The sequence below is a fragment of the Zeus faber genome, assembly GCF_960531495.2.
Source record: "Zeus faber genome assembly, chromosome: 1".
In the NCBI taxonomy this organism is placed as follows: Eukaryota; Metazoa; Chordata; class Actinopteri; order Zeiformes; family Zeidae; genus Zeus; species Zeus faber.
In genome coordinates this window covers 45,526,537-45,553,767 of record NC_137193.1, presented here as the reverse complement: position 1 = coordinate 45,553,767, position 27,231 = coordinate 45,526,537, and the positions used below count along the sequence as shown (strand labels likewise).

At 40.9% G+C, this 27,231-nt stretch overlaps 2 protein-coding genes across 5 annotated transcripts in view; one reads left to right on the top strand and one right to left on the bottom strand.

Moving 5' to 3' along the window:
• The window catches only part of tpm4a (tropomyosin 4a), a 27,501-nt gene extending 2,103 nt beyond the window's left edge, over positions 1-25,398 (top strand). Inside the window, exons 2-9 of one of the 4 annotated variants that reach the window (XM_080004412.1) lie at positions 593-718; positions 15,391-15,524; positions 16,207-16,324; positions 17,508-17,578; positions 17,751-17,826; positions 21,173-21,235; positions 21,603-21,672; positions 24,109-25,398. In XM_080004412.1, coding sequence (XP_079860538.1) covers positions 593-718; positions 15,391-15,524; positions 16,207-16,324; positions 17,508-17,578; positions 17,751-17,826; positions 21,173-21,235; positions 21,603-21,672; positions 24,109-24,191 — 741 coding nt within the window. In that variant the 3' untranslated portion in view covers positions 24,192-25,398. The other 3 variants (XM_080004414.1, XM_080004413.1, XM_080004415.1) reach the window with 3 other exon arrangements.
• Positions 25,399-27,231, bottom strand: LOC307233205 (small ribosomal subunit protein eS27-like). Its single transcript, XM_080004447.1, has 4 exons — positions 27,058-27,231; positions 26,565-26,673; positions 26,354-26,464; positions 25,399-26,111 (listed from the first exon to the last, which is right to left on the bottom strand). Exons 1-4 carry the CDS (start codon positions 27,061-27,063, stop codon positions 26,083-26,085), a joined length of 255 nt encoding a protein of 84 aa, XP_079860573.1. The 5' UTR covers positions 27,064-27,231; the 3' UTR covers positions 25,399-26,082.

The window sequence follows — 27,231 nt, the reverse complement described above, 5'->3', positions numbered from 1 at the left end:
GTGTGTGTTTTATAAGAACGAACAATATGAATAGTCAATCAAACGTGGACTGATCTACTCCTTCAGTACAGATATATATTAACCCGAATAATTAAACTTCACCGATAGTTAATAAATCATCTTGAAATTACAAATGAACAGGAAAATGACGGAGGAAATATTTACAATGAAATTATGCACTGACAATGGAGGAAAAGCATCAGCGAGATCATTCGCAAAGCAAAATAAATCTGAATATCAATAGGTTATTTAGACAGGTATATCAATTTGATTCCCACTGTGTGGGAAATACAATATAAAGTCATTTTAACTAGAATACAATATAATAGAATAGCATAAATTATAATGCTGTATAATATCTTTAAAGAGGCCAGATCTATTTGGAAATACCAAATATAGGAGTGCATTCATAACACAAATACAGTGAAGGGCTGTTTCTCATAGTGATGCCGGCGAAAATAAGTTTAAAATATGGGATTTTTGAACAAAAAGATTGACGGATATATAAAATAAATATTACAATATATCAATATTATAATAATAAAGATATAATAATATTAGAAATTATTTTTGTAATATTATTAAATTACAGCTTGAGGAGGAGCTGATTGACCTGCAGAAGAAGATGAAGCAGACGGAGGACGAGCTGGACAAACACACCGAGGGCCTGAAGGACGCGCAAGAGAAACTGGAACTGTCCGAGAAGCAGGCCACAGACGTGAGTGAGACACACACACACACACACACACACACACACACACACACACACACACACACACACACACACACACATACACACACGATTATGCATCCACAGACATATATACAATAAACACTAACACACATGCAAATCCAAAGGAGCACACACACCCAAAAACACACACACACTCCAGGCTTGGTTTTCAGTTCACTTTTAAAGTGTAACTGATTTAAGATCTGAAAAAGGGAAGCGAAAAAAATTTACCATGGGGACACTTCTCCTCTTTAGCGAATTACTCAAATATTTAAACACAATAGATTCCATAATCCATTAATTCCAATTATACATTTAAAATAAAGAAGATCTCAAACACACAATCAGACGAACACACACATACACACACACACACACACACACACACACACACACACACACTTACACACACACACACACACACACACACACTAAATTGCCATGGCCCATTACTCCACTATTTGGGTGCCAGCACCAGCTGTGAGTGGTCTTTGATCAGCCTCGGCCTGGAGTCCATCACAGTGGGGTTGTTTTGTTACATTCTTGTGCAGCCAGTCCTGAAAGATGAACACATGAATACACTGTAGACACACACACACACACACGAACGCACGCACACGTGCACCCACACACACACACACACACACACACACACACACACAAGCTCGCTCTCAAAACACTTTTTTGCTTAACAGACAACTATGTTTTCATCTAAACAGTAGTTATAAAATGACCATCATCATGGCTGATAATTGCGCCGCACAACTAACAACGATTCATCAAGTCTCTCTTTGTATATTTGCATTCTGGTTTTCAAACTCCCTTGTGAATGCTGCTTTTAAGATAACCAGTGGATTTCCATTCCTCTGCCTCTATGTAAAGGTGCAGTACAGGAGTTGCTTGGACAGTACATGTTGCTCTTGCATTGTTGTTCTGCTTAAATTAAAGTTCCAGTGTTCCATTTATGGCCAGGGATTTCTCTCGGGCATTTTCATGACAGAGTAATTGCCACATCCTCACTTTTCATGCTGTTAGAAACAACATGATCCTCTAAGTTGGTTCTAAAATGAGTTTGGGGGATTTATTGCTGATCAAGCATTTTACGTTTAGTGAAAGTAGCTTGTCTCATAAATTAGACAAAATGTAAGTTCCTCTGTCACTAACGACTCGCAATCTGCAAAACCACGGACGGAGCGTAGGCGACTTCTGTAAACGACAGCGCTGTATATTTGTCACTGGCGGTTCCACAAGTATGTGTTGTGTGGGTCGAAGAACACGCCAGAGAAAAGGAGAGGGCGAAGGAGAGAAAAAGTGAGCAGGAGCGAGGGACAGAGAGTGAGACAGATCCCAGTCATCTACAGGATGTTGTATTGTTTGGACTGTGTCGAGGATATCCCAGGGAAATGCAGCGCAGAGCGGGGGTTTTTGGGACAATAAAGAAGACAGGAGCGGAGACGCGCCTTTTGCTTTCTGCCAGCATTTAAATAAAGCCAGGGTTCTCAAAAAGTGTTCCATGAAAAACTGGGTCAAGAAACCGCAGACAGCCCGAAAACACTTCTGGAAATTATAATTTTCAATGAATTTCATTAACTTATTTCAAATGTGACTGTATGTCCAGACAAATTGAAAACAAATCTTGATTGTCATTCATGTAAATACAATACAAATAATACATTTATTATTCATGAATTTGCTATTTGGGTCTACAGCGGACTGGTACATGCTGACAAAAAAACAATTCTCAGGCAACCTTTAGTACATTTGAGGAGTTTTCAAACTCTGCTGCTATGAATACCGCTCCTGATGGCCCTGAGTGGAGGCATCAGTCAATTCATTATGCATCTGTACTCCAACTATGAGCCTCGAGAAGGTAAAGTCAGTGGGGACAGGGAGAGCGGACAGCTCGCCAAATGACCCAGACACGCCAGGGATGATGGACTGTGTGGTTTACATTAGAATTCACCAAGAATCAGATAGCTTGCGAGATCATTTATGACCAGAAAATACCCGTTCTACGATGACGGTTCTTCAACAGGCTCCCAGAAAAACCATTGGAGGACCAATTTATTTAGTGAATGTTTTTTAATGTTCCTTATATGGGATATAAAATGCTTCTTCAATTATATTTGCGTTACTGGATTGTAGATATCCATCCATCCATCTGCAGTATCTATAATGTATAACATTTTGAAAATAGCCATACCATGCCATAGTTTGTTTGTTTATTTTTACAACTATTTATAGTTTATTTACGATTGCAAATAAGTCTATACAAGGGCAATTAGATGAAAACAGAATGTGTCATATCAAAAGAAAGCAAAAAGATGAGTTGAAAGAACCTTGGTCTGAAAGGTTCCTTGTGGAATTCAAAAAGGCATGACTCCAAATACCATTTTGGATTCCTTTTAGGCACCTTTCCTGCTCTGCGTTGTGGGCCATCTCGACCGTCCACCAGTTTATGTATGTCAGCCAAAGCAGCAGTACGTGAATAAATTATGAGTAATTGAGATAATAGTATTACGATATATAACTGTAATGGGGGAAGTGTGTAGGGACTTCCTAGGGCTTTCTCTGTCAACAGTGATGAACTTATGATGATAATGACCACAGTGACGTTGACAGAAATGCTAGTTTTGGAAGTCCAGCGCCGACTGTTGCTGGACGCTGGTGGAACGGCAAGGAGAGAAAGCGTAGGGCAGGCGGGGGACCTGGAATGCCTGGAATGCAGCTAAGGCAAACAGAAAGCCCCACACGCCTGTGTCTAATGAAATCAATGCTTCCAGCTTTTCCGGTGCATGGGGCAACAGGGCAAAGTCAGACAGGGACTTAAACTGAGATGGTAAGGCTCCGAGGGAGAGCGAGAGAGAGAGAGAGAGAGAGAGAGATAAATTATCTTGCCGATCAGAACAGAACCGCATACAGAAAGAGAAACAGCTCGAAGTAGAGTGTTCTGAGGTGAGGAGGTTCAGCCTCTTGGCGTGTGCACCAGACAGCGCTCGCTCACTGGCCAGTCATGAAAATGGAACAAGGACGGAAATGGAAAGGGGGAATTTTAACGTAAACATAACTGAGACCAGGCAGATAACATAATCGAAGCAGCATAAGTCTAAAATAGAACCATAAATAACACACACACACACACACACACACACACACACACACACACACACACACACACACAGTTATTGATCAATGATGCATTTAGGCTAAAAGTTCAACACTTCATGACCATTTGACTTTCTTTGTAAGCATAGATTTGAACTGTAGTAGTTTATGAGGATGTGAATCACTTTGCCAACTTATTGTCTTGTAATCTTTGAATTTTGAATCAAAGGTTTAAAATTCCGTCAAATAGTAAATGAGTATATATGACTATAATGGCTGGGTATATTTTTTTTATAAACCATATCGTTTCCAAATCCTTTGAATTGTAAAGAACATGGACATGATTTTTGTTTGCATCTTTTAATTGATTGATTTCGTTGATGGTTTTGATATCTGTCTAAAATGAGATTACGAGACAAATAAACAAGTGGAACAAGGGCTTTGGACCAGAGCGTGGGCCACGATCACGTCAGTCAGCTATCACAGGCCCCGCCCCTGGCGCCTCATGCCATGACGTCACCGTTAAAGCCACGCCCCCTCTGGCTGGCAGTCTGCAGCGCTGAGCCTCTGACTCGCCGCGTCATTCAGCCTCTTTATCCGCATCCGCGCCGCAACTACATTCCAGAGGATAAACTTCACATTTCTACTGATACGCCGACTTGGAGACACTTGGAAAAGACCTGGGCTCTTGGTTCGGCTGTATAACTTCTTTGCACTTAAAAAAAAAAAGTTTCATTCCAATTAACTTTGACCGGCTGTATCCTTCTGGGACGTATTTTCTTCTCTATATATTGTCCATCAGCCTACTGGTTTGGGCTTTGACCAAAGAGGCGACGTCTTTGCACTAGGCCACGTTTAGTTGTTTTTTTTGGGGGGGTACTTTCTTTTTAGTGATATTTAGTACCATTTAGCAGCGGCGCGATGGCAGGTCTAAACTCCCTGGACGCGGTGAAGAGGAAGATCCAGTGTTTGCAGCAGCAGGCGGACGATGCCGAGGACCGAGCTCAGGTCCTGCAGAGAGAGCTGGACGCAGAACGGGAGCTGCGGGAAAAAGTGAGAGTTTCATAGACTGCGTGTAATTGTAATGGCTCCTCTCTCTCTCTCTCTCTCTCTCTCTCTCTCTCTCTCTCTCGCTCTCTCTCTCTCTCTCTCTCAATTCAATATTTAACATTCAATACAAAGGGATTTATTGGCATGGGAAACATACGTTTATATTGCCAAAAGTAAGTGGAAGATAAAAAAAAAAAGAATATAAGTACAATAAGTGACGCTAAAGTAAAATACAGAAAGAAATGTGTCAACATTGCGCCTCCAAATATAAATAGGTAGACATCCTAAAATATCCATATCCATACACTCTCACTCTCTCTCTCTCTCTGTCTCTCTATCTCTCTCTCTCTCTCTCTCTCTCTCTCTCTCTCTCTCTCTCTCTCTCTCTCTCTCTCTCTCTCTCTCTCCATTCAATTAAACTACTTTTTCATTATTGCTCTATACAGACAGTCTGGGTCTATCCTCGTTCCTCATTCCTGGAACGTTATTTATCCTTTGTTCAAATTATTATCTTTTTTTAATTATTCATTCAGCCCCCAGACCAAAAGGCCACAGCAAATGTTATTCGAGAGGCCCCACTGCGCATGTGCGCTTTCCTCTGCTGTTGCCTGGTGTGCACTGTGGTCATCCTAGATATTTGAGCAGGTAGTGACTATTAGTTATTTATAAGGTTTGGATTAAGAGTGCTTCCGTGCGCATCAACTGGAGGTGGATATGATTTGTAAGATTAATAATGAGCACAGGCTGACATATACATTGTCTGTATAGACCAATGACTGGCTTAAATGTGGTTGGTTTCCAAAGAGATGGTTTCAGCAACACTGCCAACACAGTGTGTTTTGATCTCCGATCTAGTTTCTGTTCCCTTTATACTGACCACATGGAAATCTTCTGAAACATAAGTAAATTCTTAGCAGCGCAGCTTATCAGAGAGTCACATGTCAACTGTCTTGGCTTGTTTCATATTGTTTTATTGCAGAAAGTAATAATGCAATAATGAAATACCATTTGCATAAGAATTTTTTTTCCTGATGAAGGACCTATCAGAGACAGCCAAGACAAAGACGAGACAAGAGCAGGAAAAGCCGTCGTAAAGATAGGACAGTCGAGAGGATGAGGAACCTACAGTAGAAGCGTTTTCCCCTCATGACAGAGAACCAAGCAGTTGGCCTGGCTTACAGTCTTTAACTCATGAGTTGAACCAACTTTTTTTTAAAATTTTTACCAAGCCTAGGAGGCTATTAGAAAAACCCAAAGCAGGATTCAAAATATCATGACTAGTCAGCTAATACAGGGGGGGCCAAGGTGACACCGTGGCTTCATCTTTCAGAATGTTGGACTCACTTTTCGATGATTTGATGAATGGTTTGATGAATGATTTCTCGAGTCCCACACTCAACAGAAGAGCTGGTTATTATTTGCTTTTGTTTAACCTCCACACTCTGTCATGTCAGCTTGCTGAAGAATAGCAATACAATGTGGGCGCTGTTATTAGCAATTGTCAACAAGTCCTCCAGGGTCTTCTTGCACCCAAATTAATTCACACTTATAGGAGGACTCACATTTCATTTATTTCCATGAGGTAGTGAGTAACAGTTCATCTATTCCCACCATCGTACAGTGTAACCCGACTAGCTGTGAACAAAATGTTTGACAGCAGGCAAATTTTACTATATAATGTCTATGGCCATGAATACAGCAGACACAGCCTCCAGCCTAGTGTCCACTGACACACGCACACACACGCACGCACGCCCGCACACACACACACGCACACACACAAACACACACACGGGGATCTCTGTAGAATACTTCTACATATTTAATCTAATGGTTTATTCAATAAAAGCCAATATTTTTCTTTTGAATAATGACATCTAATCAACACAGTCTGCAAAGAGTAGTTATAGTAATGTGCTTTAAAAGGATTGAGCACTCGGTCGACAAAATAATAATAATAACCTCTGGCCCCATCTGCACGTCGGATGTAATGAACACGGGTAATTGAGCGTTATACTCCCAGGTTTCAACACTTTTACAGCGGAGCACGAGCAGCACCCTGAGCTCCTAAAAAGCCCATTATGGTTCAAAGACAAATAGAAGGGCGCTTTTGTGTGGTTGGCCACCTCAAGGCTTGTATGACCCCATATGTGAATAATTGGGACAAACCCAGAGTAATGTCTTGGCACAACAAGCCTTTTCATTTGAACAAGGAGCGGGTCAGAACAGGAACCTTGCTGAGCCTGTTCAGGTAATGAATCATCCTTTGAATATGTGGAGGCAACAAAAAACCCTTAGCAAACCCAAATGGGAAGTAATTGATTAATGTTGTTTCTAGGAGGGTTTTGATACCGCAGGAGACATGACATAGGCCCTCAGCCATGCATCGCAGATACATGACGTAACCTGGAAATATGTGCTTTTTTTTTTTTTTTTTTTTTTTTTTTTTAATTTAAAAAGATTGTTAGGTAAGAGATAACGGCCAGTAAAATGTACATTATATGAATTTAATGGGAAACGCAGGAGTGCGAAACAGTCTGAAACAAGGTTTTCAATCTAATGAATGGAGATTTTTAGAACAGCGAAACTGGAACTACTTTGTGAGGGGTTCATATTTCCTAATATAGCACACGCCCTCCAGCGTGTCTGTACTTGGCACTGGAGTCATTACAGTAACAGTAATTTTTTTTATGTCGTATACAGGTAAAGCCGAAAATCTACTGACTATGTTCTGTATTGGCATCATGTAGGAGGCAGTAACATTGCCGCGAAGTAGGGGTGGAGCCAAATCCAAATAAAGCTTAAATGGTTGGTTTTTGCGAATATTTTTTTCATACAAATACAAAAAAAAAATATTCTGGGAAAAAAAAGAGAGTACGATCTGAAGCGTGGCGCTTGGCTGCAAAGACGAGAAACTGAGACACATCCAGTTTTTATAGGTCTTTATATCCTTAAATGTTCTTGTTTTTCTTCTTAGAAATGCCACCCAGAGCCTAGCCGTGTCTTTTAGCGTTAGTGGTGCTGTCCAGTGACATCGGGCACAAGCCCCAAGCCCATAGCCGGAGTGGGAGCGAGTGGACAGGGAGATGTAGAACAGGTGGAGAACGTTCCTTCTCTGGAGAGTGTGTAGGACAGGTTGAAAATGACCACACTGTTTTAATAACATTGGGTTCGAGTTATTGCGTCTGGGGTTGGGGGCTCTGTCCCAGCTCCATCAGCAGAGGGCACCAAGTCCCACCCGGGAAGGGGCGGGGAGACGAGAAGTGAAGCGCTGGTCTCTGAGAGCCGGGGAAAAAAACAAAACCAATTCAGATTGTGCATCTGTTGCCGACAAATTGTTCAAACGATTGCATTTACACTGCCCATTACGTACTAACCCCAACCCATTACGTAGTGTATCCATAACAGTCATCTAATGTGGGAAGAGACTCCATATAGAACTTTTCAGTGAAGGAAGCTATGCGGGGATGACTACCCACTGCCTTTGCCGGATATTTTTTATCCAGAAATGTTATGGATTCCATGTGGGAAAGGGGCTCATTGCTGTGCTATACTTATAATATAATAATTTTGGGGGATGGTCCGGGAAACAGCCAAGTTACTTGGTAGGAAATGGGAAGAGGCGGGAAAAGTGAGGAAACTACACGCCTGCTGCTCTGAGAAACATGGCAGCCATGTCGCCCCTCCCAGGACATCCTTCACTTCCTGTGGTTTTACTCCAGCACTTCCTGTCCCCATGGCCCAGCCCAGATTGGCACGGAGATGTCTTTGTGTGTGTGTGTGTGTGTGTGTGTGTGTGTGTGTGTGTGTGTGTGTGTTTATTGTGTATTGTTGTTGAGGCCGGTCATTCCTATCCAGTGATTACATGACCAAATTACAGCCACATTTAGAGCACAACTTAATGTATGAGAAATAAAAATTGCATTTTTATTTATTGTTAATAATACTTTTGAGATCATTTTATTTTCCACAATTTACAACACCAATGGCAACCAATTAGGGCTGGACAATATGGCCAAATTATGTTTGTGACAATATGTTTTTTATATTGATCGATGTTGATAATTATGACAATATTTATTTATTATTATTATTATTATTATTATTATTATTATTATTATAATAATAATAATAATAATAATAATAATAATAATAATAATGCTCGATTTACAGTTTTTAGTGGATTTTCATGGCTTTACATCAAACACTGAATAAATACAATTAAATAATACATAGTGAAACAAAAAAAAGAGATACATAAATAAGAAATTATATATAAATATATATTTTTTACATTTAATATAATCATCATTGTCGTCTGAGAACAGTCCGAAATGTTCCCGAATTGGCGCTCTGTGCTGGGGGCCTAATCCCTGCTGCGTTCTGCCCGGCCGGAGAGTGCCGCAGCCGGGGAGAGTTGAGGAAGCCCCTCCTGGACCCCAAACACTGGTCCGACTTCATGTTCGATAATAACATGTGAAAAATAATATGTGCATCACGGATCGGCGCGACAACTCTTTATGGGATTCAGATATGGAAACCCCTGGAGAAGTGTCCTCAAATTTTACTAAACATGTTTGTTTCTCTGCTGTATGAATAACTGTTTGTGTCGTATAGTTTTATTGCCCAGCCCCACAACCAGTTTATTTTAACTTTTTCTGTTTTTTTTTTTACATTGCTTTTGTATATGATTCTTTGAATTAACTGCAACTACTTTTAATCAAACCCTAAATTCCATTTATTTCACATTAAAATACAACACGCATGTCTTTTACACTCCTCCTATTAAGTAAGTGCTTATTTTAAGAATCACTATTTTCTTTTGCTGCTGTGAGTTCCAAACTTTGAAGAGATTTGCATCTATTTACTTCTTTGTGTTGGGTATAAATCCTTCACACTGCTCTTCATACACACTCGATGGAAAAAGTTACTTCCTGGTTTCTTCTGTTATCTTAGGCCGGACTTTCTCTTTCCCTGGGAATAGCTAATTTTTCCAAATATAACTGCCACATGCTGATGTTTTGGCAGTCTCTGGCAGGAGAACCCTCCAATTTCCGCAACCAGTGGCTTCGCTGTTTTAGAACACCAAGGCTGTGGGTTATTTTTTAAGCAAAAAACACAATGTAAATGGAGATCAAGTACAACTTGCTTAAACCTAAATTGGCAATAATGTCTGACATTAAGTGGTATTTTGAAAGGGAACTTAACGACACTGAGCTCACTGTAGGTGCATTTGACAAATTCACAAAAATGCTGAGATTCCATTTGCAGGTGTGTACTGTGCGCATGGAGGTGTGGGGCCAGTGAGATGGGCAGCGTGACACGGTGCCAGAGCAGCTGTTCTCCATCTGACCCCAGGTCCCAGCCTGTGTTTTCCAGCCGTAATGAGATTAGTCTGATGATATACAGAGCTGTAAACAGTTTTACTGGTGAGCTGTTTGACCCTTTGGCAGCCAGGAGGCCACATGGTCTTATTGACGCCTGGGAAATACTGATCAATTATCTATAACCGGCCACAGGTGGAAAGATGAAACCACTGGTTTCAAGAGCCTGATGGAAGGCAAAATAGATAGAACCTAGTATGAGGATGTAGGACACCTCACTGGCATGTCACAGCTCTTTGTGACACTGTACGTACCCTGACTCCTCATCACGTCTCCTCTGGAAACACTGCAGCCTTGTAGACAGTTTATGGTATTTTTTTGCAGGCTATCCAGTCCTTATAAAATAGCCATATATACAGTATATACCATGGGAGGACGAACTGATGTGCACAGACGCATGGACGGTCAGTGTTGAGTGGCAAGAATGAGAATGAGCGCTCTGGAATGAACCAATTATTAGGTTTACATCCTCTGTATTTTTCCTTTATGAGCTATAAATATGAGGGGGAAATCACTACTGCCTGTTGCCAGTATTTACACATGGGAATTCATCTTGCTTCATTTAATTCCTATTATATAGATAGACCTCTAGGGGTATTGTTTAATATGATTGCAGTGAATGTGTTTTACTTCATACCCAAACCGTATTTTTCTTATTAGGGGTCCATCTCGTAGGGATGTTATTGCAGGATAAAAAAATAAGGCGTTGGCATAAACTATCTAAGATGTCTGGCACATCCACTTCAATGGAGTATTTAATGATGTTGTTTTTACCACCATTAGCTATACATTTACATGATTAAGAGTAAGTAAAGGGTGGCAGGACTTTGTTTAGTTAAGGGAAGGGAAGGAGGGGGAGCGAGAGAGAGAGAGAGAGCGAGAGAGAGAGAGCAAAGATGAAGCAGAGAGGGTGGACGAGAGAAACGGGGGAAAACAAAGAAACCATTTAGAATGCTTTGGTCCAGATGTGTGCTAATATTAGCCGTATTGTCCTTGGTGTCACTTTAAGCCGCGACTATAAAAACAATTAAGTGCAGCAGTTCATTGGAGGGATTCAATGTGGAATCTGTCTCTGATAAAATGCCTGAGACAACTCTGTAAACAAAATCTCTCAAAAACTACTTGAAAAAACAAACTCAGATCTCAGATCTTTTAAAAGATACTGATACTTTGTCGCAAATAGAAACTTTGCTTAAACAATAGTGTTTATCTGGAATTTCACAAAGTCACCACATCTCTCTGAATTAACTAATCAGAAGAAAAATAAAGAACATTCCAAAATGATGTGGTTATAGCAAAAGAAAAAATGTCCACGGGGCTAATACTGATTGTTCGGTTTAAAAAGCGTCTTTCATTTAGTCATCTTCATCACGCTAGAAACATGTTTTGATACCGATTGACATACATTTATGCTCTCATAAAAACACCACTGCTGCATTTTATCACTGCTATTTTTGGAACAGCCCACCCGGATTGGTGTCGTCCATTTTCTCGGGTTCAAAAACTGGATCAATGTCTCTACGAGTGAGGACGTCCCAACAGAGCATCTTCTTGTGGCGCGACATCTGGCCTTCCCCTCATTTCTAGTCCCCACAGATGGTTGCAATTAGCTTTTTCTAGAACTGCGAGTGTGTGTGTGTGTGTGTGTGTGTGTGCGCGCGTGCGTGTGTGTGTGTGCGCTCACTGCTAACATCTTTCTGAGACTCCACCACAAACATTCTCCAGGGTTTTACCATATAAGGCGTGCCTCCCTGGCAGCTGGAGAATGTGAAGTTGGTGACTAAGGAAGAGGCAGAGAGAGAGAGAGAGAGAGAGAGAGAGAGAGAGAGAGAGAGAGCCGGAGAGAGAAAGGGAGATAGAGGGAGCAAGAGGTGGGGGGGGGGGTGGAGAGGAAGGGTAAGAGAGAGGGAGGGGAGAGAGAAGGAGCGAGAATGAGGGGGAGAGGGAGGGAGAGATGGGAGGGGGGCATAGAGAGAGTCGAAGAGAGAAAGGGAGATAGGGAGGGGGAGAGAGACAGAGGAAGAGAGAGAGAGGGAGGGAGGACAGAGGTAGAGCGAGAGGGGGAGAGAGAGGGAGGAAGTAGCCATGAGGCAGTGGAGCGAAGGAATGAGGGGATACTTCATGGGCAGATCTGCCGCAAATTGCACTGCGTTTCTAATTTTACAACAGCCTAATTTTCTCCAGGCAGGCTCTTTGATACACACTCACACTGTGAAATGCAACCTTTTCAACACCATCACCCTCTGGGGTTGGTTGTCTAATGATTAAATATCTTTTGGATGCCGTTCTACTTCCCAGTACATCCAGCATGTCTCAGGGCCCGTTCTTTTTTGGACATTTCTCAGGATCCCAGGCTTGTGGACACATCTGGAGGGACGTGTTTCTTACTGTACCACCGGTGTTGATAAGGAGATCCCACCCCAGCTGGCGTGCACTGTCAACTGTGTGTGTGTGTGGACATTCTATGGCTCATTGTTTTAGCCTCTAAACCCCTGGTTGTTCCTGTGTTTCTTGATGACTGGCATTTTACTGGGCACGGTTGTTTTTGTGTGTGTGTGTGTGCTCTCGTGTGACGTGTTCATGCACATGTTGAGGTATTTTGTGTGTGTGTGTGTGTGTGTGTGTGTGTTAGTGTGTGCTCGCCTGGGCCTTTTTTACAGCGTCGGTCGTGCCCATGTTGCTCAACCTGCAGCTTGTGAATGAATGGGATGTTTGTTTGTGCGCAGACGACAGCGCATTGCTTCACTGAGGAAATAACTCGATCTGTTGTTTCAGGCTCTGGCCGAATTCACATCATGTCTAATATTCAAATGTTTCAGATGTTGAGGGGGAAAAAAATAGGGCGATGAGATTCCATCGATCACGGTTGATTTTACAATTTATTATGTTGTTTTGTTCTTTTTTCTGCTTTTCAATTGATTTTCAGCTTGAATTCATGGATTTCCTCTCTCGGGTCAATGGGAATGGGGTCTGTCTGGGGCCCGGCAGGGCAGTGTTTTGGGAAAGTAGATGGGGGAGGGGGAGGGTGAGAGAGGAAAATTTTAGAGGGACTCATAAAATACGTGGGAGAAACCACACTACCTAACTGCAGACTTGACAAATGACAAAGGGAAAGTTGCTTGGACCTCTGTGTGAGAATCTATGGCTCCTTGAGGTTTTCTGAGCAAATGGAACGGAACAGGATGGAGCTCCGCACAAAATGACCTCATTAGCTCCAGCTTTTCCCCCCTGTGCTCTACATGGAGCCTGTTCTCTCCCTCCCCTCTTCTAAGCCAAGTATTCCTTTTCTTCTATCTCTGCTAGTGACCTCAAACCTCCCAGATGAATGAATGAATGAATGAATGAATGAATGACACATTGACCACTGATCCCCTCTCTCTTACCTTTCAGACAAACAAAATGACTAAATCGTGACTCACTGACCTACTGAGTGTCGGAGAATTGGCTTGAGTTTCTTTCTGTGATTACATTGTGATCTGTGTGATGACACAGTACGTCAAATACATACCAGCTTCTGATTCGGGCAAAACCCACCGCTAAAACAAACAAAAACTTTAATACTCCACCTCGCCACTCATCATGAAGTTAAACATACTAATTCAGAATTTTCGGACAAATATATTTACGAATAAACGAAAAATACAAAACACAAATAGTCAAATATATAAAAAGATATAGTAGTGTTTGAGTTCTCTCTGTTGGCTTTCTTGTTTTCTGCCCTGGACTGTTTACCAAGGGAGGAGGAGGAGGAGGAGGAGGAGTATATTTGTCTTCTTACAATATTTAATACTTAACCCAATTCTTTGGCCCCAGCAGCTGACAATGACTATTTTAAAAGCATTTGATGCAGCTGTTAGAGCATCTTTCAGTATTAAAATCATTAAATGTTAGTGAAAAAAGACTGGAGAGATATGAAAAGGAAGGATATGAAAGATCCTGTAAATGTCTCCAGCTGTCTCTAGTTTCCTCGCTGTGTCTCCTTTCTGTCGTTTCTTCCTCCGCCGTCAATTTAGGAAACACGATCCTCCTCGGAGAGGTCAAACAACATGTTGCCGGGTTTCAGTTTCTTTTGATGCAGATTGGATTTTTAAAATTTATTTATTCTTCAGCAGAGTTTAGTGTTGTTTCAAAGCACTTGATTTAAATTTGATTTTAAGTCGCGGAGATTCAATTATTATACATACAGTGTATGGATGCAAGTTCTGAAAAAAAAGGGAACATGTTCCACATTTAAAGAGTACTATTAAGTATTTTATATATAGGGGTCAAATTTTTTTTGATTGTATAAGTTTGCCATCATAAAGACTTACCATACCTACTGACCTACTAAGTGAATATAACCTGCAAATAAGAATTGTTAGTAATGGGATTTCTTGACATTTCCCTCACATATTTTGAAAACATTGGAGCCACATCTTTCAAATAATGTTTATACATTTTATTAATATTCAACAAAAACAAAATAATATTTATTTAGTATTCAGTATTCCTACATTGTTTTGGAATTTTAGGCATTGTCTGACACTCACTCAAAATTGTTATGAGAATTTTGAACAAGTGTGTTATTTTAATTTCTTTGCACAGGGAGTGATTCTAAAGGAGGATATTAGTGCAACTCGTAACTAAATGTATTTGTTTATTGGGATTATGAATATGTCACCATAACTCCCAAGGTGACATATTCTGTGTATGTATATATGCTCAATTTTTTTTTAACAAAAAAGCAAGTGATCCAGAAAACAGAGAACATAAAAAATGATACCTTGCTGTCACAAAAAAAAGTCGGAGGGGAGGGGACTTCCACTCTGTGATCCATTATAATATTGTACGACAAACTTGTCTCAGCAGTTTTACCCAGCAGCATTAAAAAGCACATTACGAACCCCTAAAAAAAGACAGAGTGAAAATGAAAATGAAAAACTGACTATGACCACTACAGGTGGCTGTCCTCATTTCCTTCAAGATGTCCCCTCCTTCTGCTCCTATTATTATCCTCCCTGTCCCTATTTCTCCTCTTTCTCGGCTTCCATCCCATCCTCACGTCTCAATGGCAAAATTAAGGTCAAATAAATGAACAAATGAATAAATAAATGACCGAATCTGTCTCCTTTCTCCCAGGCGGAGGGTGACGTAGCGGGCCTGAACCGCAGGATACAGCTGGTGGAGGAGGAACTGGACCGGGCGCAGGAGCGACTGGCTACCGCGCTGCAGAAGCTGGAGGAGGCCGAGAAGGCAGCGGACGAGAGCGAAAGGTGAGTGGAGGAGCAATAGAGGGGAGACGGAGGGGAGACGAGGGGAGTGGAGGAGGAACTGTGGGGAGAGGAGGGGAGTGGAGACGAAGAGGAGGTGCGCCGAGGAAGAAAGGAGGAGAGGAGGAACGGAGGGTAGAGGGAGGGGAGAGGAGGGGCGTGGAGGAGGAACGGAGGGGCGTGGAGGAGCAATGGAGGGGAGACGGAGAGGAGGGGCATGGAGGAGGAACGGAGGGGCGTGGAGGAGCAACGGAGGGGAGACGGAGAGGAAGGGCGTAGAGGAGGAACGGAGGGGCGTGGAGGAGCAACGGAGGGGAGACGGAGAGGAGGGGCATGGAGGAGGAACGGAGGGGAGACGAAAGGGAGAGAAGGGGAGTGGGGGAGGAATGGAGGGAAGATGGAATGGATGGGAGTATGGGTGTATGTAAGGGTGTGTGTGTGTGTGTGTGTGTGTACGGGTGTGCATGTGTGAGGGAGAGACAGAGTGTGTGTTTATGCGTGTGAGGGCATATGTGTGTGCATGCGTGTGTGTGCTCCTTAAAGAGAACATTTAACCATATCACAATATCACGATAACCACCATGTGTGTGTTTCGACATGTGTGGTCCAATTTATTGCAGTTGTTTGCACATGATTTTTTCTCCATCCTCAAATCATCCCAATTTCAATGTGTTTCTCCGACCAGAGGGATGAAGGTGATTGAGAACCGGGCGATGAAGGACGAGGAAAAAATGGAGATTCAGGAGATGCAGTTGAAGGAGGCCAAACACATCGCAGAGGAGGCGGATCGTAAATATGAGGAGGTGAGAACCGTACAGCTCAGGACCTGGTCTGAGCAGATGGATCTCAGTGGACTGGATAGAACAGTGGTTCCCAACCTGTGGAGCCAGACCCCCATAGTCGGTCGCCAGAGCATTTAGAGAATATTTTATTATTATTATTATTATTATTATTATTATTATAAATATTATTATTATTATTATTATTATTATTTTGGAGCCAGCAGGCACAACTTGTATGCGTTACAATTCACATTCAGGCCTATAAGCAACAGATTGAGGTTCTATGGATTTGAGCGTCACATCTGCTACTTTAATTACATCATAGAGCTTGGCGGGAGCTCCAGGGGGAAGACATTAGGGCTGTGCCATAAAACTCTCGATAATTTTCACGATGTAATAACAATATATTTATGAGATTTATTTTACATACAGTTTCGATACAGAGTCCGTTTTCCTCTACCTACAAAGACGCGACATGAATAGCCAATGGTACAGCAGAGAGACAACCATGGGACACTTATAGGCAATTGTACAGCTGTAGTGCAGGGGCTTCCTCCGTTGTCTCCCTGGCTGCGGCGGCGCTCTTCAGCCGGGCAGCACGCAGTGGGGATGACGCTGCCATCCCCGCAGAAGGAGAGCCATTAAGGAAAGTAGTAGTAAGTACGATTTTCAATGACATCTGGTCTGACACAGTTGGAGAGCATCCCTTGGTCCGCTCCAAACATCCTTGTGTCTAATCACAGATCGCAGATTCGGGAACTCTTTCGGACTGTAACATAAAGCCATAACAAAACACTTAAGACTGTAAATTGAGCATTATTATTATTATTCAATATATATCGTGATGATTATTGACATCAATCAATATTAAAAAACATTGATAATATACTACTGTCCAGCCCCAGAAGTCATTATATATATTTTATGATATATTTCCAACCCATTTAATGACATTTCGATGAAAACACATCAACCAATATATCAGTCTTAGACCCCCAACGTTGAAAATGTCTAGAACTTGTGAGATTCTACTCAGTTCGACACCTTTTGAGGATCGGAGTGCACGTGTTGACGTTGCACTGAACTGCGACGACACACTGCTGTCATGTCTGTCACACACACACACACTACGTTATGTTTCTGTTTCCCTTTGGGCCGTTTTTATGACAACCTCAACACCTTCTCGTTTCCTCTCATTTCCAAGGTGGCCCGTAAACTGGTGATCCTTGAGGGAGAACTGGAGAGAGCCGAGGAGAGGGCAGAGGTCTCAGAGCTGTAAGTGCAATAACATGCACACACGCACGCACGCCCGCACGCATGCACGCCAGATGCACACACACACACACACACACACACACACACACACACACACACACACACACACACACACACACACACACTCTCAATGACTCTCAAGCTGAATGTTTTACATTTTTTCCTCATGAAGTAAAGCCAACGACTTGGAGGACGAGCTGAAAAACGTGACCAACAACCTCAAGTCCTTAGAAGCCCAGTCTGAGAAGGTGAGCGTGTAGTTTTACAAGAGACAGAACCATTCAATTCCCATGGACTTACTTTTATGTGTTGTGCTTGAGCTCACTTGGGTTTAGTTTGGTTTCAAAATTGGCATTTTAAAAGGGTACAAGAACAAGAATCAAGGAAAAATATGGACTGTAATAAAAAATAGGTAAAATACATCAAAATTGGCCTGATGCAGTCATTAAAATCATGCTATAGTTCATATTATTAAAAACAAAGGCAAGGAAATATTGCCAAGTTGGACCCAGATAGGATTCCTTACATCTTACATCTGCCATCCACTGTGCACCCTTACAGTACTTATTTTGACTCGCTGGACAATAATTTGAGGGTGTCTCCCTCTTTTCAGGTCTTATGTAATTCCCCGTACCACCAGGTTAGGATACAATTTGACCCTAACCTGCAACCAAAATATTACCGTCATTTTCCCTGTCCGCATTTGATTAGAGGACGCTGTAATGACACCACTGCTTTGATACTGAGCCGTTAGAATGATGTGGTTGCAAACCAATCACCCTGGCACAGAGTGGCAGCATGACGGCACGGCCGCGCTACCATCACAACCACCGGCCCCATGACTCTGCTCTGCAGGAATGTGGGAGCCTTCGCAGGATTTAATCAGGCTGTCAGCGTCACAGTACAGTGCTGTGCCTAGTTCCTACCTTTGTACATGTAACTGCCACATCTCTGAGGTGCATCACAGAGAAATTGACGTGGGGTGGTTGCGGATGTTCACACACGCATCAACATTGAATCTTATTAATTTATAGAGCTCTGTATCAGTTACCTTCTAAATGGACTTCACAAGTACACATTCAAAGGACAATTTGATAATAATTGATAATAATGATAATAATAATAATAATAATACAATCTAGTTATATAGAACTTTTTAGATACAAATGCTTTGTAAATAATAACAAATAAATAAAGATAAAAGAAAAAGAAAAAAAAGAAAATACAGAAGAATTCATATAGAAAATATGTACAATATAATATAATATTATTAAAATAGACTTATAAAACAGTAAAATGAATCAATAAGGCAATAAGTGTATATATATATATATATATATATATATATATATATATATATATATATATATATATACACACACACACACACACACACACACACACAGTATATATCAGAGATGTAGACTCAAGTCACTGTGACTTGGACTCGAGTCACTGTTTTGATGACTTGCAACTTGACTTGAGACTCGACTTGGACTTGGAAGTTAAAGACTTGGGAATTGACTTTACTGAGACATGACGAAAATTACTTGTTAGTGTTCACTTTCATTCACTGAAACCTTGAACTAAAACGCCATCGGTAAACAAAAAGGTACTTTGTTTGGGCCCGGGCCCCCTCACCTCATGTTGTCGCAGCTTGGTAGCAGACAGCCAAATGTTGTTACAATCCATGAATGGTGCCATCATGCAATTTGAGATTTCCTTATCAATAAAAAGTTGGTGTTTAGGAAGTTGTAAGTGATAAACAAGGGACGGTGTTTTTTTCTCTCTTCTGTGTTAAGCTCCATGTTTGTTTACAGAACCATGGTGACTCCAAATAATTGCCGTACATATTGCTGATTATGTAGATGCAGACTGACACATATTGCCGACACATTTTGCCATAAAGCAGTTTTTAAATAAGCACAAGAAACAAAAAACAAGATTATTTATCCTGTACTTGTCTCTTTTATACTACTTTTAAGTTATTCACCAAAATAAGCGCAGAATTCCGACTAGGCATTACAAATCCATCCGGGTTTGTTTACACTCACGTTGAGACACGGACACGGCCGTCCAAGCAATAAGGGATTGAAACTCGGATGCTGCGTTCACTGGAACTTGGAAAAAAAAATTAAATAATTTCTTTATTTAATTTCATCTTTTATATTTTTTTTCTATCAAAAAGTTATTTGTGTTTGTTTTTATGTATTTGTTTGGTTGTAAGTTAAATGTTCTCAAATATAAAAAAAACAACAATCTGGCTCTAAAAAAATATGTATAGACGATACATTTTTCTATTGTCTTACGATATTTATCGCCATACAGTATCAGCCCCTATCACAGCCCTAATATTAAATAAAATATCAAAATGCTCAACGTTGTCAATGTTCACATGTCAAGTGTCAGTGTAACGTTGGGTTACTGGGCATTGTCATGATCTGATGGCCCCGCTGTCAGTCAAGCTCCTCGCTACCTGACCTTTTCAACGAAGAAGCACTTGTTACCGTGCCGCTGGTTACAAACACACACAGTATGATCAAATCAGATCATCATGCAGCCACGATTGTGCCAAGAGTCATGACTTTCAGATTCAATTTAATTTCATTCAATCATTTTCATTCAATAAAAACAATTTGTATAAATCCGTTCATAACTTTTTCAGATATTCTGCAAACAGGCAGACAGACGTCCAGGGATGCAATGTAACTTAGTTTGATCTGGTAGTGTGGCTGTCAGTATTTCATTGATTAAAAGCGATGGGGAGGGAATATGTTTTTGGTTGAGAAGAAATTAAGAAATAAATAAGCTTTTATAAAGTTGTTTTTTTTTTTTTTTGATTACATAAGTTTTACTGAATATCCATTATTATAATACAAATTAAATTCATTGTCATACCTTTTGAACAGGTTAGATAGATTGGCCAATAATATCAATATTAGACAGGTACGAACCCGTTGTCTTTTCTCTTCATAAAGATCAGATACTGCAGGTAAGACTGCAGTATCTTAGTGAAAAAAATTGACTTTACTTTGGGGCTTTACTTGCCTTAACCAAAGACTCGACTAGACTTGACTTGACTTGACATACTGTAACCTGTGACTTGATTTGACTTGCTCAAGGCAAAATGACTTGGGACTTACTCGGGACTTGTAAAAGAGGGACTTGGTCACATGTGTGATAGATGCATATATACACATCATTTTATATATTAAAGCAATTAATAAATTGCTATTTGCTGACCTGAGGGACCTTGACGGCTCCTCCTAACCCGAAGCCCTCAGACGGCCAAGGGAAGTCCCGAGTCCTGCAACGGAAACCAATGAAACAGACAATGCACTGAGGACTATATGAACCGTAGGAATGTTGTAGTTAACTGGGAATGCGGTAGTAAGAGTGAGCACACAGGGAGAGACGAAGGCCAAAGTGCCGAAGGTCAGAAAGGCGTCTGGCCCCGTCACAGGCAGCGTGGTTCTATAGTTCTACTTCTAATTCTAGTTCCAATTCTAGTGTTATCGGTCATGTTGCTCCGCAGGGGCGTGGTCTTGGAATAAAATCTGTTTTTTAATAACGTTTATGTGTCTGTTACGACAGTACTCGGAGAAGGAGGACAAATATGAGGAGGAAATCAAGGTTCTAAGCGACAAACTGAAGGAGGTGAGGTCACAGCGCTAAGCTCTGTCTTTTTGTTCCAAACGACTTCATCCTAATTAGGTTTTGCAATTCTGACAAGATATGATTTAAAGTTGCCTGTTATTTTTTGACCGACAACATCACTCTGAAACATAGTTCTAGCTTCATTCCATCCCATTAGAGTATTGATAAAGTGATACTGTACAGTAATGTTTATGTAATGTTGTTTAATGTTAATATAATAGAAATTCTGTTTAAATAATAATGGTTGCTTGTCTTTGTTCCAGTATTACAAAGGGTATTTGTTGCTATAACTACACATACACGCATATGTACCTTACATACAGACGCATTTGTATCTGATTTTGATCTATTTAATTGTTGTTGTCAGGCTGAGACCCGTGCAGAGTTTGCAGAGAGGACAGTGGCCAAACTGGAAAAATCTATTGATGACCTGGAAGGTATGCAATACACAGGCATTGATGTTTATATTGATTTTTAGATTTGGTGACAATAAACTTATTTCTTTTTTTCTTTCAAAATTGGAGATAAGATAAGATAATAAGATATGAGATAAGATAACACTTATTAATGGCCAATTCAGGCATCAGAGCAGTAAAATACAGTGCGGTCTAGAAAGAGATTCACATTCAAATTTGATAAAAAATAGCACATGCACACAACTAACTAGTATTGCCTAGCTAGTTACAGTACTGGGGAATACTAATACAAGTGGCGTACAGTAATACAAGCAGTCCAGACCAGAAGCCTGAAATATTTACTGTTTCAGTCGCCTGACAGATCTGTGAGACCTAAAAAAACACATTCCTCAGGACCTAGTTCTGTATTTCTGAACTCCCATTGGATGTTTTAGTGTCGTTTTCCATCACTGTCCGGTCCCATCAAGAACTCGGCGTCCCAACACAACGTCCCTGTTTCGCACACGGTATATTTTGACCAGAAACCCAAAAAGCAGCCTGGGTGTCCCGTTTCACAGACTTTTTTTTTTTTTTTTCCGGTGGAAAGGAAAGGCGGTCGTGGAAACTCCTCCGTAAGCTCATAAAGCGTCGGTTTGAATCTCCAGTGCAGATCGCGGTGCATCGGGTCGTTTTCCGCTGAAAATGCAAGAAGAACTGGTCTGTGTTAGAGCTGAAAAGGACCGAATGTGATTGACACATTTTTGGGGGGTCAGCGTTGTCCGAAAACGACTGAGTTTATGGAGTTACCACTGTAAGGACGGGTGAATAAATGCTGGAAGGAAAAGGTTTGTAACATGTTTTCATTTCATCATTCTCACCCTTTATGCTGCTTCACACCAAATCTCACAGATAACGAGAACAAACCGCAAGTCCATTTAATTCCTTTGGCGGATTCGGATTCTGCACGGGAAAAAAATGTTACACACGGCGGTGCGGAATTTCCCGTGCGCGTTTGAGGCTCCGGGATGCGTTCAAAATGTCCAACTCTTGTGTCAAGTTTCGGTCATTCAGTATGAACGGAAGCTGCGTCATTCAAGTTTTTCATTAGAATTGGATTCTGTAAGTAAATAACGTATATAAAATAATCACGTTATTAATGTTGGATGTCATTTTATTCACTATCAATGAATCTCATTTTATATATATTTTTTTTTTTGCACTTTGAAAATTATATTTAAAGGGAGTTTGAAGCTCTTATTTATGGAACATGGTAAATGTCCAGTTGGGCAAACTACTCAAAAATGAGTTCTCCCATTTTCCCTGACATATTGTGGCGCTTAACCAGGGGAGGGGAGGGTCCCACTGTCAGACGCATTTTTCGTATTCAGCGTGAAACCGTATTTAAACCTGTATCGTTCTTTCTGTTTGTTTTCTGCATCTTGAAAAAGAAAAAAGAAAAACGCTGATCCATTATTTTCTTTCTTCCATCCCCCCTTTCTTTCCTCTTTGCCTCCGCTAATCTGTCTTTCAACTCCTGCTTCCTGCCACTATGTGTCTCTGTCCGTGCGTCCTGCCGACCTCTGACCTCCAGATGAACTGTACGCTCAGAAGCTGAAGTACAAGGCCATCAGCGAGGAGCTGGACCATGCCCTCAATGACATGACCTCTCTGTAGAAGGAGAAATCCCTCGCTCGCTCTCTCTCTCTCTCTCTTTCGACATCTCCGTCTTCATGTCTGTACTTCTCTGGAGCGCGTCTCTGGTTGGACTTCTGCATCATCTGTTCAAAATGTCTGCCTATCGATTTCTCTGTGCCTTTTTCTCACTTTACTGTGCAAAAACTCTATAAAGAGTAGCTAAATCTATGAAAAAACCTTCTTCCTTTTCCTCATTGCGACATTCTTGTCTCTATTTGGTCGCCATTCACACCGTATCGCAGACTTCATTATAATGTGTTGTGTCATATACTGTATGTAAACAGACAAACAGTTGATATGATCTGTACGTCAGCTTTCTCTGTTATCAGCCATATGCATTTTACAAGGTGAGATTTCGCATGAAATATCGTAGTGTGCACCTCACCCCATCTGCCCTTAATGTGGTTTCCAAAATAACACACCTAATTAGGTTCTTACAGATTCCTGTGTAATAATATGTGTGAATTTAACAGCACAGTACAACGAAGATTGTGTCTAATCTGACAGTTACCGTCAGCGTTTCTGCATGCAAACTAAACTGAAAAGCGTTTTATTAGGGTTATATCGTGTGTGGTTTGGGATGTTTGCACGCAGAGCAACTTAACACCACCAGAGGCGTTATGCAAAACATCTGTTCAATTCATGGTACAAAAAAAATCTCCAAATGAATTTAAAAAAACTAATTAGTGTGGTGTTGCTTTGTCGAAACAGCGTTATACGATGCGGTTCATTTAAAGAGCTCACACTCTCCTTTTTTGTTTCGTTTTTTTTTTTTCTCCACAGAGAAATTATCAAGTGCCAAAGAGGAGAACCTGGGCATGCACCAAGTCCTGGACCAGACTCTGCAGGAGCTGAACAGTTTATAATCTCAGGATGAGATCGTCATGTTACATTCCACCAATTTTCCACTTTATTCCACACTTTAAACTGTAAAATAAAACAAAAAAAAAAAAAACCTGTCCCCCCCCCCCCCCCCCCAACGGAAAAAAAGGATTAACTTAAAATGTGCACCCTTGATGGTTGTTGTTTTTTTCCTATAAGGCACAACTTTCTTTTTTTAAATATATATTAAAATTAGAAAGTCATTCCAAAACCATCACCTTCATTATCTCTCTTCTTGTCATATTTTATTCCATATTTCTCTCTGGAAACAATTTTGACCACTTTTTTTTTTTTTTTTTTATACAAACAATGGACAATGATTATATTTACAAAACAAAAGGACCTTGGATCTGGTCACTTAAAATGGTTGATTTGTTTATTCCTCATGCACATATGCAGTAGATTCACAACTATATAGTTTGTGTCCATTAGAGTATGGCTCATTAGTGACACCTAGAGGAGTGAGGAGGAATAGCAGCCATCTTCCTGGACGCAGACTGGACGACCATACAGGGTCATGTTTGTCAGTCCTGCTGTATACCTCATAAGAAACATTTTGGCTAATTAAAATTTATAATCAAACGTTGAGGTGTGATCAGTCATAAAAAGGATTAATTTAATTTCAGTTGCTCGCTCAGAACCAGCCTATGCAAATGCTTTCAATTGTTAAAGACCTGTGGCTCCATGATAAAAATCACTCGCTTTTTTTTTTTTAGAAATCATTCATATTTTCAAAAAAAAACGATAATGCGAACAGTGGACCTGCGTCTTGTACCACCTTTTCGTGAGAACGATCACCGGAAATTCTGCGTGTGATTACCCACTAATTACAGCATAATTCAGTTTCTTAGCATTATAGTATACAGTATATAGGGTTATTATTTGAGTAAACCCAAAACCACTGGATCCTCAGTCAAGTTTTGTAAACAATACTTATTGTATATAGTAGAATTATGTTAGGTATTTTAATTTGAAATTGTACTTCTTTTCACACCAATGTGAGACTCAAAAACCAAAGAACTCGCATACGAAACAGAATACTTAGTTAAAATGTTATTTTGATGTTTATGAAGGACAATGTGAGCGTGCCACACAAAACCCTCACATTTGGAAAGATCTGTTATATTTCATTCACTTGCCTGCCCGACCCTTGTCCGATTTCAATTTAATTAAAACATTTTTTACACAAAATACGGCTGGATTGACATTTTTTATTTTGCATTCATGGTGATTCAAGCCCGTTTAAAACATCTTTTTTTTTTTTTATCAGAGTAAAATCTTTATGTACAAATCAGTTTGCCTGCATTATTATACACAAGACATTCATATAGACATTCTTTTTTATATTTTGGAAATTTTGCAGGGAAAGAAAGAAGTATATAAAGTTAACCCAAAATAATGTCATAAAAATAATAATAAAAAAGTTCTCTTTAGGATTCAAACAGTTTTATGTGCTGTAATATGCCTAAGGCTGGCTGATATATCGATATAAAAGTCAGCATTGTGACATGAGACCAGATATCCTCTGGGACATTGGTTATTGTAATATTGTGAAATTGTAAAATGTTGTATTTAAGACCACATTGCAGAAGGTAATGTGATTTTCTGTACTTCATAAACTGTTCTAGGCGCTCTAATCAATGGTTATAATATCCACATTACTAAGGCTTGTCTCCCTTGTGAATACGCCCAAAATGTCATTAAATTATCGATATTGAGATGTGACAAAACGATATTGTGATATTTAATTTTGTCACCATCAGCCAGCCCTCATCTGCCCACATCAGCAAGTGCTGGTGTGGCCATAAACAGCTTATAGGTCTTAGATCCATGTTTATGCCAATGAACGGCTGGTTAACTTGTCCACTCCTCTGCTCAGCGGAGCTTTTTCCTGAAGGAACAACCTGAAGAAAACAAAAACAAAGAAGCCATTTTCTCTCTACTGAGAAGTTACAGCGAGGAAGACAGTCATGCATAGATTATGGGATGTTTTAAACTGCTCCGGGCAGTGTGATTGAAGCACAGAATGGTTGCAAAACTTCCAAAGAAAGTACCAGTTTTCAAATATGGATTGTTTTTCATTCAGCAACCTGCCCTAGTAATTACAATATATTTGACTATAAGTGAAGCAAAGTGCGTATCGTACCCGCGGTCAGACGGCATTTCCCCCCCTGTGGCTGACACAGGACCAGGGAGCAGCCTCCGCAGGGCACCACAGACTGGGCGTGGCTGAAAATGATGCTGATCCTAAAGCAGCCTGGAAGGAGGGCGAGAAGACACTCTTGGTCGCTTCATTCATGCCCTCCGGGTTGAATGCTCCACGGTAAAGGTTAAAGGTTAGAGGTCGAAGGTTCTACCTGGACATTTGACATCCATGAAGTAGGAGCTGGGGCCCTGCACCAGCCTCTTCTTCTTATGTTTCCTCTTCTCCTCCGCAAAGCCGGGGTGCATCAGGTCCCTAGCCAGCTGCAATTTTCAAGGAATACTTTCAACATTTCATTAAAGTATATACTGTATATAAAAAAAAAAAACGGTTGCCAAACTGCCAGCGCGCCTTAACCCAGCCTGTGAATAAACTCAACCATACAGGTTGGCGCCCCCTGCAAGGCCGAACGGCGCATTGCATTTGTGACAACACACGGGCATGCCCGTTCATGTCCTGACCCCATCCACGGCAGACACAGTTGATGTGGCGATATTTTCATTTCCATCACAATGTACTCAACTAAATATTACTGCTCATTTAATATTCAATCCCATCCCGCCCCGATGTAGTGCCACTTAAATTAGCCCTTTTGAATCGGTGGTTTATAACTTAAATAAACGCCTACGAAACGAACACTCACTTACAGGCATTACAGAAGCTGGTCGTCCGAGTCGATTGCAGATGCAAATGTTGCGGGTTCTGATCGCCCGCTTGTTTCGGTTCCGCTGAAGCTCCGAACCGAAAGTACCTGTAAGGTGCGCAGCAGGAGCAGAGCAGAGCAGGAGCAGCAGCAGCAGCAGCACGGCGCGCCGAGGTGT

What these genes read in the sequence shown, in the direction of transcription:
- LOC307233205 (XM_080004447.1), bottom strand. An exon ending in CATGGATGTCAAATGTCCAG is followed by an intron (nt 26,465 to 26,564) that starts GTAGAACCTTCG and finishes CCCTCCTTCCAG; the next exon opens with GCTGCTTTAGGATCAGCATC. An exon ending in GAAATGCCGTCTGACCGCGG is followed by an intron (nt 26,112 to 26,353) that starts GTACGATACGCA and finishes TGTTTTCTTCAG; the next exon opens with GTTGTTCCTTCAGGAAAAAG.